The sequence below is a fragment of the Puma concolor genome, chromosome B1 (assembly GCF_028749965.1).
Source record: "Puma concolor isolate L17-30 chromosome B1, mPumCon1.1.hap2, whole genome shotgun sequence".
Taxonomy (NCBI): domain Eukaryota; kingdom Metazoa; phylum Chordata; class Mammalia; order Carnivora; family Felidae; genus Puma; species Puma concolor.
In genome coordinates, this window is record NC_141670.1 from 40,388,535 (window position 1) to 40,401,923 (window position 13,389).

The following is a 13,389-nucleotide window of genomic DNA, read 5'->3' on the forward strand; positions in this document are numbered from 1 at the left end:
ACTGCCATTTCTAATTCTTGCTCCCCATCCTCCACTTTCTCTTGAACTCATTCTAGCTGGGCTATTGGCCCTACCATTCTACAAAACTGCTCATCAGATCACTACTGACACCTCCATGTCACTGCGATCAATCAATGTTTGAAGCAACTGATCACATACTCCTCCTTGAAGCATTTCCTTCACTTGGCTACCAGGACCCCTTACTCTCCTGGTTTCTATACCAGCCTACCAGGCTTCCCTGTCTCCTTAGTCAATTCCTCTTTATTTCCCTGCCATTAGACTACCCTACAGCTTTTCTTCTTTACATACAGTGATGGCTTCCAGTTTCATGGCTATAAACGTCCTTGATTCAGTGATAACTTGCACATTTCTATTTCTAGCCTGCATGCCTAAACTGGACATCATTTACACTTGGATGTCTAACAGGCATCTCAAATTTAAATTGTCCAAGTGGAGCTCTTAATCACTTCTCACTCTCATTCCCTCCAGTCTTTCCTATTTCAGTGAAAAGGAACTCTGTCCTTCCAGTTGCTCAGTCATAATCCTTAACATCTTTCCTTCATAGTCACATCCAATTTGTAAGAAAATATCATTGGCTATACCTTCAAACATATTTTGACCACTTCTTAACAAGCCCTAAATTCCAATCTAAGCTAACATAATTTTTTTTTGCCTGGATTTGTGCAGTGGTTTCTTAATTAGTCTTCTAAATTTGGCCCTTGCCTCCCTTTAGTCTATTCTCCATACACCGGTCACAATAATCCATTTAAACAAAATCAGCTCACATGACTACTTTGCTCAAAATCCTCCAACGACTTCCCACTTATTCAAAGTCAAAATCTTTACAAAGGCTTCTAAGGCCTCTTCAGACTGATATCCACTTCACACACTCTCTTCAGAAGGCACTCAGTAACATTTGTTGAATAAATGAATGAAGCTAAAATGCCAGCTCTATAATTTGTCAGGTTTCTATAAATGCGTGAGTCTTGCCTCAGAAGAGAGCAGTGGCTCTATTCCATGTCACTGGACTATTTCATCCATTTCTGCACCTTCCTCCTTTTTTTTTTTTTTTAAATGATGTATGCCTGTGTATTTGGCAAAAGTCCTTTTCACACACACGGAAAACGGAGACTACAGGCATACCTTGTTTTGCTGTACTCCTCAGTACTGCCATTTTTACACATTGAAGGTTTGTGGCAATCCAGTCTCAAGTCTATAGGCACCATTTTTCCAACAGCACTGCTTACTTCATGTCTCTGTCACATTTTGATAATTCTTATAATATTTCAAACTTCTTCATTATTATTGTATTTGTTACAGTGATCTTCGATGTTGCTATTGTAATTGCTTTGGGGTGCCACCAAACACACCCATATAAAATGGTTAATTTAGTTGGTAACTGTTGAGTGTGGTCTGACTGCTCCACTGACCAGCTGTTCCTCCCCCACTAGTCTCTCTCTCTCCTCAGGCCTCCCTATACTCAGAGACACAAAAATACTGAAATTATTAGGCCTACTATACCCTGTAAGTGTTCAAGTGAAAGGCTGCGCATCTCTCATTTTAAATCAAAAGGCAGAAATGATTAAGCTTAGTGAGAAAGGCACGTTGAAAACCGAGATAGGCTGAAAGCCAGGCTTCTTGTATTAAACAGTGTAGCCAAATTGTGAATGCAAAGGAAAAATTCTTAAAACAAATTAAAGGTTTAAAGCTACTCCAGTGAACACGCAAATGATAAGAAAGTGAAACAACAGCCTTATTGTTGATATGGAGAAAGTTTTAGTGGTCTGGAGAGATCAGCCACAATGTTCCCTTAGGGCAAAGCCTAATCCAGAGCAAGGCCCTAACTCTCTTCAACTCTATGAGGGCTGAGAGAGGTGAGGAAACTGCAGAAGAAAAGTCTGAAGCCAACAGAGGTTGGTACATGAAGTAAAAGGGAAAAACTACCTCCATAACAAAAAGTGCAAGATGAAGTAGCAAGAGCTGATATAGAAGCGACAGACACCAAATTATCCAGGAAATTAAGGAGTTGAGATAATTCATGAAGGTGGCTACACTAAACAGATTTTCAATGTAGATGAGAAATTCTCTTCTATTGGAAGAAGAGGCTATCTAGGACTTTCACAGCTAGACAGGAGAAGTCAATGCCTGACTTCAAAGCTTCAACAGACAGATCGACTCTCTTATTAAACATTGATGCACCTGGTGAGTTTAAGTTAAAGCCAATGTTCATTTACCATTCTGAAAATCCTAAGGCCCTTAAGAATTAATGCTTAATCTGCCCTGCCTGTCCTCTACCCATGGAACCAGAGTCCCGATGACAGCACATCCGCTTACAACATGGTTTACTAAATATTTTAAGTCTACTGTTGAGACCTACTGCTCAGAAAAAAAGATGACTTCAAAAATATTACTGCTCACTGACAATGCCCCTGGTGACCCAAGAGCTCTGATGGAGAAGTACAATGAGATTAATGTTCAAGCCTGCTAACACGATATCCACTCTGTAGACTATGGATCAAGGAATAATTTAGACTCTCAAGTCTTATTATTTAACCAACACATTTGGGGGGCACCTGGGTGGCTCAGTTGGTTATGCATCCAACTTGTGATTTGAGCTCAGGTAATGATCTTGCGGTTCGTGAATTCGAGCTCTGAGTTGGGCTCTGCACTGACAGCATGGAGCCTGCCTGGGATTTTCTCTCTCTCCCTCCTCTTTCTGCCCCTCTCCCACTTGTGCTTGTGGCTCTCTCAAAATAAATAAATGAACATTAAAAAAAAAAAAAAGAAGCACATTTGGTAAAACTGTAGCTGCCACAGATTATAATACTTTTTCTAATGGACCCGGGTAAAATGAATTGAAAACCTTTGGAAAGGATTCACCATTCCAGATGGCAATAGGAACATTCATGATTCATGGGAAGAGGTTAAAAAAAAAAAAAATCAACATTAACAGAAGTTTGGAGGAAGCTGATCCCAAGCCTCATGGATGATTTTGGAGTTCAAGACTTCAGTGGAGAAAGTAACTGCAGATGTGGTGGAAATAGCAAGAGAACTAGAATTAGAAATGGAGCTTGGGGGCACATGGGTGGCTCAGTGGGTTGAGCATCTGGCTCTTGATTTTGGCTCCGGGCATGATCCAGGTCACGGGATGGAGCCTGCGTCCAGCTCCTCACTGAGCATGCAGCCTGCTTAGACTTTAAGATTCTCTCTCTCTCTCTCTCTCTGCCCCTCTCCCCCACTTGCATGCTGTTTCCCTAAAATTAAAAAAAAAAAAAATTCTCTTTCTCTTTCCCTGTGCCCCTCTCCCTGGCACGTGCGCTCTCTCTAAAAAAAAAAAAAAAACAAAAAACAAAAACAAAACCAACCAACCAAACAAACCAACCAAAAAAGAAATTGAGCCTGAAAATGGGACTGAACTGCTGCAATCTCAGATAAAACTTTAATAAATGAGTAGCTGCTCCATAGGGACAAGCAAAGAAAGTGACTTGGGGTGGAAAAGTGACTTGGGGTGAAGATGCTGTGAAGGTTGTTGAAATGGCAACAAAGGATTTAAAGTATCACATAAACAGTTGAGAAAGCAGCAGTAGTGTTTGAAAAGACTGACTCCAATTTTGAAAGAAGTTATACTGTGGCTAAAGTTATCAAACAGCATAACATGCTACAGACAGATCATCTGTGAAAGGAAGAGTCAATTGATGGAGCAAATTTCATTTTAACAAACTGCCACAGCCACACCAGCCTTCAGCAACCACCATCCTGATCAGTCTATCAGCAGCCATAAATGCTGAAGCAAAACACTCCACCAGCAAAAGAAATTATGATACACTAAAAGCTAAGATGATGGTTAGAAATTTTTAGCGATAAAGTCTTCCTAAAGTGTATACATTTGTAAAAAAAAAAAAAAAAAAAAAAAAAAGAAAGAAAAGAAAGAAAGAAAATATACATTTGTTTTTATTTAAAAAATTTTTTTTAATGTTTATTTTTTTAGAGAGAGAGACAGAGAGAGAAGGAGACACAGAATCTAAAGTGGGCTCCAGGCTCTGAGCTGTCAGCACAGAGCCCGATGTGGGGCTCGAATTTACAGACCACAAGATCATGACCTCAGCCGAAGTCGGACGCTTAACCGACTAAGCCACCCAGGTGCCCCTACATTTTTAGACATAATGCTATTGCATACTTAACAGACTACGATAAAGGATAAACATAACTTTTATACGCACTAGGAAGCCAGATAATTCATTTGACCTCCTTTACTGGGATACCAGCATTATTGCAGCAGTATGGAACAATAACTCCTAAGTATGCTTGTAATAAAAAATGATACTTAAACATGATTTAAGAAAAAAATCAGACAAAAAAGGGGTTTATCATAAAAAAGCTATAGTTTCCCGCAGAGTGCTTCTGCTTCTAACAGACAACTAATTTTAACTATTCCTAATTTTACTGTCTTGGGTTGTTATTTTACATCTCTAAATGTTTTACACTTCTATTTCTTGATTTATCAACATCAGACATTATCTAGTGACTTTCTCCTCTGACAGGTTAAATTATAGCAACTTGTGCCATCCTTCCTTTCCACAAACAGCTATTCTTGTTTCCTTCATTGGTCACCTCTGCAATCTTAACTACTTATTAACTCCTTCCACTCAATCCCCCACCCATTTATGCACTCACTCATCTGCCTACTATATGGACCACGGACCACAGGACCATGGAAAGCCTTTCTGGGAGGCCTAATTTAGTACTTCACACATTTAAGTGCCCAATACGTATTTTATGCCAAATTAATCATGTGATTTTGAGCTGAGACTGGATGACTAGAAGGAGCCAGCCATGTAATAGCTGCTGTGCCACAGAAGTGGTTCTTGACTTCTTGGTAAGACAAGAACATTAGTGTTCCTCATGGCTCCTATCCTAGTTTACTTCTCAACTACTATCACCTGCACCTCTACTTTCACAATAACATTTCTCTCTAGGACAATTCTAAATGTTGAAATTGGTTTATATTATTACATTAGAAATCCGAGTATCAAGTGTATTACTACTATTTTCTGCAGGACTAAGTGTGTCATAGGGCAACCCTTCTATTCTCATAACCTGTCTGCAACCCTGCCATTCACTTTGCAGTATGTCTATACCAAGTTTGGTAAACTCTTCTGTAAAGAATCAAGCAGTGAATATTTTAGGCTTTGAGAGCCATAGGTCTCTGTGGCATGAACTCTGTCCTTACAGCATGAAAGCAGTCATAGACAAGATGTGAAAAAGCAAGGCTGTGCTACAATAAAACTTTACTTACAAAAACAGATGACAAGGTGTAGTTTACCAATCCCAGTGTATAACTTTAATGTTATTGTGACCAGATAATATTATTTACCTTCTAACCCAAGAAGTGTGCTATGATTATACTTCCTCCTATGTGCATCCAAAGCAATGACCAACACCTATGCCTTTCAAAGTAAAGTGCTTCTATTATAAAATATTATGAACTAAGTATATTCATAACCCAGCTTTAACAAGCATCAAAACATGGTCAGTTATGTCTTATTTGTACCTCTCTCCAAGCCCCCAACCTCCTTAATTTTGAGGTAAATCCCAAATATTTTTTTTCTTATTTTCTTTTTTGTTTTTTCTTTAATTTTATTTTTTTATTTTTTAAAATTTACATCCAAATTAGTTAGCATATAGTGCAACAATGATTTCAGGAGTAGATTCCTTAATGCCCCTTACCCATTTAGCCCATCCCCCCTCCCACAACCCCTCAGTTTGTTCTCCATATTTATGAGTCTCTTTTGTTTTGTCCCCCTCCCTGTTTTTATATTATTTTTGTTTCCCTTCCCTTATGTTCATCTGTTTTGTCTCTTAAAGTCCTCATATGAGTGAAGTCATATGATTTTTGTCTTTCTCTGACTAATTTCACTTTACTTTCTTTTTATTGGTGACTTCTTGAAATTTACCTACCCTATTAAATTTTTTTTTTTTTTAAGATTTTTAAGTAATCTTTGTACCCAACATGGGACTCAAACTCACAACCCTGAAATCAAGAGTCACATGCTCTACAAGAAGCTGGCCTGCATGTAAATTAGAGTATTTATACTATGGATACTGGAAAACACTACAATCAGGGCTTTTAAAAATCTCCACTCCTCCCTAAAGCTAGCACTGATATCCTTCCTTTCTTTTCTTGGGTCCTTATGCCATTTTCATTCAGTTATTATCAATCTAACAGGGTTGCAAGAAGGAAAGAAAACTAACATTATTTGATTAGTCTTTTTAATCAAAAACCTGCTTTCCCTTTTCTTCTCTTTAATTAGGGTTGTGTTACAGCCAAACTATACTACATGGTAGTACACAGTATATCTGGTGTTACTTATAATGGTGCATTTCAAATAGATAGTACACAGAACGGATCTCTTACCTGCATATCCAGTTCATGGCACCTTTGAGCGATTTCTTCCTTTGCTGACAGAGCTTCATTTAGTTCCTCCGTAGTTTTCTTCAACTAGTTACAAACAAAGAGATACAATAAACATTTCAATATGAAGTAGCAACAGTTAATAATTACATAGGTACAATAAAGAATTAAAACATTTCCATCCCATTTCTTTCTGAGGGTCAGGGAGAAATGGAGAATCCTTCTGGAGAGTCAAAAGAAGGCATTTCTAACTGAGTATCTTCTAGTCCTAAGTCTTGTTTTTTCTGTACTCTGAATCTGGTACTTTGCTCTTATCAAGTTTTCTTACATTTGCCTATCTGGGCTACATGATTCTTGGTAATGTTGATTCTGTAATAAGTGAGAAATTTTACCTTGATAAAATATGCATGTGCTAGAGGATAGGGGTTTCAATAGTTGAAATATATAGCCGATGTATTTCAACCCAAGTTCTTCAGTCATATTAAACCTTTAGTTTGCATAACAGTTTTTAAATTATTATTATTCTGATTCTCAACACAAACCAAACACTTCTAAGTTGTGTCCCATTATTATATAAACTCTAAGTTAGCAAAGAATGAAAAAATTAATTAATTAAAATTAATTACTTAATTTAAAAAAAGAAAAATTGGCTAAAAAATTGTAGTGGCTTTTCCTTTCACATGACCAAACTTCTGTGTACTATAGATACAAAAAAATTCATAAAGGTAACAAACTTTAGGGGTGCCTGGGTGGCTCAGTCTATTAAAGTCAGACTCTTGATTTAGGCTCAGGCCATGATCTCTGGTTCCAGCCTCCCCCCCCCACCCCGGACCCCCCCCTTAAGGGATTTTCTCTTTTTCCTTCTCACTCTGCCCCTCCCCTGCTCACATGCTCACACATGCGTTCTTTCTCTCTCTCTCAAAATAAATAAACTTAAAAAAAAGTAACACCTTTAAAACCTAACATCACAAAGTAAGGGAAGCAAATTACAACTTGGGTTAAAATCATATGTCCAAAGATTTTCCTACAAAACATTTAGAAACCATGGGGAAGAAATGAGAGAGGGTAATGTGAAGATATCTGTTCACCCTTTGGGACAGATGTCCCAGGATAGTTGGAACATAGAAACTGACAATGTAACTAAGAGTATTCTATTGAAAAGTAGTAATTAAAATTACAAAATAACTTTTGGTTAAAACCACAAGAATACACCACAGAGTTCCTTTAAAAATATAGTACATTCCTTAATGTATTTAAGTATCTGTTGACTGTTCGTCACAAAGATAAATGGTCTTTCTCACAAAGATAAAGGAAGAATAATGTGAAATAAAAGGTATTTTGTATTATAAATAAATCATAAGATTAAATGCATGCCATTTTCCAGAAAATGCTGTGTGTTAAATGTAGCACGAAGAAAGATACCACTAATGGAAAAAGAAAAATCATGACTAGGAAATACGAATTACAATGACTTTAAGTTAAAGTGGGTTATGCAATATTTTAATTACAAATTACAAATGTAATTACTAATGTGTAATATCCACTAGTAAAGTAGCTTAAGCTCTTGAATTTTAGTAAAAAACAACGAATTAAACCAATATATTCTATAAGCAATTTCAAATGAAACATTCTTTTTGTGAATATATAAGGTTTATTCTTTTCAATCTCTGCATGGATAAAAACAATGCAAAATGAGATACCTGGCGATCAAGGTCAACATAGGCATCATTTCCAGCAGAGACAGGAGATTCCTTACTCATCAGCTGAAATTAAGATTTAAATGATTATAACTATGTGGCAAAAAAGACATCATATAAAATGTACTTACATAACAACACGAATACCCAAATCACCATAAAATTATGAAAATGAAAACACAAACATAAAAGGAACATTTTCTTACACATTAAAACTTTTCAGTCTGGAATATTTTTTCATTCTAGAATAATGCCTTCATTTAAAATTACAAGTCTAGGGGACACTTGGGTGGCTCTGTTGGTTGATTTCAGCTCAGGTCATGACCTCATGGTTTGTGGGATGAAGCCCTACGTTGGGCTCTGGGCTGACAGCTGGGCTCTGCCCCTCCCCCCACGCTCGTGTGCACGCTCACACTCTCTCAAAATAAATAAATTAACATTAAAAATAAATAAAATTATAGGTCTAAATTCTTGTGCTCATTTTCACTGTAGGCCCAGTCATAAGAATCAAGTATTCTTATCACTAAAAAGACAAGTCTTTTAGTTTAAGAAGTGGCTAAATATTTTAAAACTGACTTTTCAGTTAAAACAAAAAAAACAAAAAAAAACAAAAAAAAAACAGCAACACAAGTAACTATTTCTAAAGAATAAATATGGTCAACATCAATATAAATCAATATAAGCCAAAATGAATTGGCTGATGTTTATAACACATGCACACACAAATCTATGTCTTAGCCTCTCTCACCCTTGTGTTGCAAAGAGAAAGGATCCATAAAGTGTGAGGGGCTAGGGGAGAAAAAGATAAAATCTGATTGTGACAAAAGTCAGGGGCAGACCCAAATGGTCTCAATTTTCTGTTGCTTCCTTCTTATGTTCTGTCTGAAGGACAAAAGAAAGGGGGACAATTAGAAATGTGGGGATGTTCTGTTGAGAGATTTTATAATTTCAGCCTTTAATCCCAATCTGGAGTGACCTGAAATGTTATGTTCAGCTGTACCTTGTTCTTATCAGTGGTTCCCAAAGTGAAGTTCTCAAAACAACAGCATCACCATTGTCTGGAAACTCATCAGAAATGCAAATTACCAGGTCCCAGCCCAGATGTACTGACTCAGAAACTCTGGGGTTAGGGTTCAACAACATGTTTAATAAAGTCCTCCAGCTGATTCTGATGCATACTGAAGTTTAAGAATCACTGCTCTATATTAATGGGATGAGAAGAGTTCAAAGTCCCTTAGCATAATTAGGGGGAAAAAAAATCTTAGGAAGAGCAAAAAATACTGGCTTCAATGTTTATGCTTTTATTGTGACAATATTAATCAAAAGATTTTTAAGACTTCTTCCAACTGAAAAAATAATCCCATGGTAGAGAAGATATAATTCATTAAAAATATAAAAAGGAAAAATCATTATTTTACCATCTACAATAATCACCTTTTATAATTCTGAAATATTTAAGAAGCTACCAACCATGGGTGTAGCACAGGTCAAGTGAAAAAAACCATCACAGTGTGATAAGGGCTGTGACAGATTATCAGAGGTGGTATCTGACTTGGAGGCAGGTGGCAGAAATACTAGGAGTGATCTCCTCCCCATCTTTTTCCTTTTCCCATTATTGCAGTTAAGTCCTCCTCATAACACAGCAACACTTCTGAATAAAAACCTAGGTGTCCTACACTCTGAACACAACCTTTTGTCATCCCTGCTCTCTCATTCAATTATGTTTAGTTTACGTGCTTCTCCGCTTGAGGTTTCCAGGCCCTCTACCTCCCTCCTTTCTCCCAGGTTTCCAGTCGGAACCCATCACTTTCTTTCTTATTCTGCTTAGACTTTATAGTAAACATTCTTGTTTTTGTCTGCTCACATTTACTCTTCTTTATTTTGCTAACATCATCTTATTTTCTGCAATCTTCCTCCACTGATTTAGCTTCCATGGTTCATCATTTGTTTAACCAACTACCTTCTCTTTCTAGCCTAGATTTTTCACGGTCTATTATGTTGATAACTTTTGCCAATATCATCACTTCTCTTACGTCGATTCCTCCTTCTTCCTGGCAAAATCTCAATCTAGAATCAATCCAAATAACCTGTCTGTTCTGACCATAAATCTTGACTGCTAAGTACTGAGAGAGTAAACAAAAAATATTTTAATCCTAAAACACTATTAATACATAGTTTCCAATTTCAACTGGGACTTCAAAGTTGTCCCCAAAGTATAGTTATGCTTCCCCAGTCAGCAGTCTCTTTATTCCCTTCAGAGATTATTCTAAACCTTTCCTACTTCTCAAACCTCACCAACACCCCCATACTCTTCACCAGGAAACTTTGTCTCCAAGATGAGCATAAGGGGAGGGAAACAAAAACAATATAAAAACAGGGAGGGGGACAAAACAGAAGAGACTCATAAATATGGAGAACAAACTGAGGGTTATGGGAGGGGCTGTGGGGGGGGGGATGCGTTAAATGGGTAAAGGGCACTAAGGAATCTACTCCTGAAATCATTGTTGCACTATATACTAACTAATTTGGATGTAAAATAAAAAATAAAACAAGTTAAAAAAAAAATCTTTGTCTTCAAATAAGAATTTCCCATGTCTTAATCCACAAAATTGGCAACATTCATGCCCATCCTTTCCTTCTCCAACCTTGTAATACAAGTATTGTTCTTCCCATAGTAGGCTAATCCTTTCACTTGTGCTCCCTGACCCAGTCCCTTCCCAGCTTCTCACAGACCCTGTACCATTTATCATCCTCTCTTATAAATCAACATCTGTCCTTCTCTTACTTGTGGCTTCTTCCAATTAGCATTCAAAGAATTAAAAGACTTATCATTTACTTGACCACCATTTACATTTCTCCAAAGAATGATCCCATGAAAAGATTCTCAACATCATTTGCCTTTAGGGAAATGCAAATAAGCCACAAGGAGATACCACTTCACACCCACTAGGATGCCTAGTGTAAAAAAGATGGACATCAACAAGGGTTGACAGGGGAAAAACGGGAATCCTAGTGCTGGTGGCGGGAATGTAAAATGCTACAGCACCCATGCAAAAGAAGTTGGTGCATCCTCAAAAAGTTAAACAGAGAATTACCATATGACCAAGCAATTCAATTTCAACATAGGCAGAATAGGTGTTTTATAAAAAAAACAACAACAAAAAACCAAAAACCTGGGGAGCCTGGGTGGCTCAGTTCCTAAAGCATCCAACTCTTGAGTTCAGTTCAGGTCATGATCTCATGGTTGTGAGATTGAATCCACGTCCATGCCCAGCACAGAGCCCACTTAAGACTCTCTCTCTCCCTCTCCTTTTGCCCCTCCCCAGCTGTCTCTCTTTCCTTCTCAAAAACAACAACCCATATACTAACATTCACAGAAACATTATTCACAATAGCCAGAAGGTAGGAACAACCCAAATGTCTATCAACTGATGAATGGATAAACAAAATGCTACACATCCATACAATGCATTATTCAGCATAAAAAGGAATATGTATTGATACATGCTACAAAATAACCTTGAAAATATTATGCTAAATGAACAATGCTAGACACAAAAGGTCACATATCCTATGTTTCCATTTATATGAAATATCCAGAATAGGGAAATTTATAGAGACAGAAAGCAAATTACTGGTTGATGGGGGCTGGAGCAAGGAGGAAATGAGAATTGCCTGTGTAATGGGTGTACAAGGTTTCCTTTTGTGCTGATGGAAAAAGTTCTGGAACTAAACAGTGACAATGCTTGCACAACATTATGAGCACACTAAATGTTACTAACGGCAAATTTCTGTTATATGTATTTTACCATGGTAAAAAAAAAAAAAAGTCTAAGTCATTAGTACTTGAATAAAGAAATACACATACAATGTGCCAAAAAAAAAAAAAAAAAAAGCCCTTCTTACCTGTATTATTCTATCCAGCTACACCTTCTCCCCCCTAGGTCCAATCAATCACCAAGCCTATTGATTCAAGCTCTAACAATTTTCAAATCTGTCCACCTGTCTCCACCCTGCCATAACCTAGTTCAGGCTTCCATCATTCTTTGCTGGATAATTATCAAGGTTTCTCAACTGCTCTCCCATTTTCTAACCTGGTTTTCCTCCAAACCATTCTTCTCATCATATGGATTTTCTTAAATACAGACTTCAGTGTATTTTCTCCTTAAAATCTATTCATTGGTTTCCAAAGTCCCAAATCTCTAATGAAACTGCTCAATATTCTAATGATCTTAGGTCTCTGGTTTCATTTCTAAGCACTTCCTACCTCACCATGTTTGCTACAGGCACCTTCTTTCAATACCTCCAACATTCCATGCAGGTCTTGCTTCTCTTGCCACCTGGACTTTAGAACAATTTTTACCCCTTCCTCACGTCATCTCATCCTTCTGTGCTCAGATGAGATGCCACCTTCCCTGAGAAGCCTTCCCTTAAGTCCCCAAGCTGAGTTAGCTACTTCTTGGAGGTCCTCTTAATATTTTCCCCAACATGGTACTTTTCATTTTGAATGCTTTAAATGTATGTGAATTGCTTGGTTAGCCATTTCTCCCATGAGACTTAGACTTTCTGGGGCAAGAGACCATGTCTGTCTTTTTCACAATTGTATCCTGAATGTTCTGGTGTATCTATAGCTTCTGGTGCATATTAAGGGCTTGACAGTATGTGTTAAATGCATAAAAGGAATATGCACATAAAGACATATAATCTATTTTTAAAATCTAGTTGTATGTATAATTTTATATACTTTGTTCACGTGACATTTTAAATGTTTTCCCTTTGTCATAATATACTTTTTAAAAATTTTATCAGCTATATAATATTCCATGAGATGGAGGTACCCTACGTTAAACACTTGCTTACTAATGGATGCACATTATTTTCATATTTCTATTAATATAAAATAGCTTGGGGGTGCCTAGCTGGCTCAGTCAGAAGAGCACTGATTCTTGATCTTGGGGTTGGGAGTTCAATCCCCATGCTGGGTGTAGATATTAAATAAATAAACCTTAAAAAAATAAAATAAATAAAATAGTTGGAAAAACACTGTTGTACCCAATCTTGGTCTGAATTTCTAAATAATTCCTTGGGCTGGATATGTAGAATTAAAAATCGCTTGGTCATAGACTTTAATTTTAAAAATATTTCTGATTATAGATGCAAACCTGTTATTATAGAGAAACTGGCAAATATAGAAAAGAATATAGAACATCCAACCACTTGGAGATAATTAACATTTTGCAAGTTTGTTTTCACTCATCTTAATCTCTAACAGAAATGGGA

The 13,389-nt window shown here is 37.0% G+C and overlaps 1 protein-coding gene across 6 annotated transcripts in view; it reads right to left on the minus strand.

Annotated features, from left to right (window-relative positions):
- Positions 1–13,389, minus strand: part of HOOK3 (hook microtubule tethering protein 3) — a 123,435-nt gene that overhangs the window by 68,750 nt on the left and 41,296 nt on the right. For all 6 annotated transcript variants that reach the window (XM_086703564.1, XM_086703565.1, XM_086703567.1 and 3 more), the window contains 2 exons: positions 8,113–8,175; positions 6,416–6,499 (listed from right to left, as the gene is read on the minus strand). In XM_086703564.1, the coding sequence (XP_086559690.1) occupies positions 6,416–6,499; positions 8,113–8,175 (147 nt within the window). The remainder of the gene's footprint in view (positions 1–6,415; positions 6,500–8,112; positions 8,176–13,389) is intronic.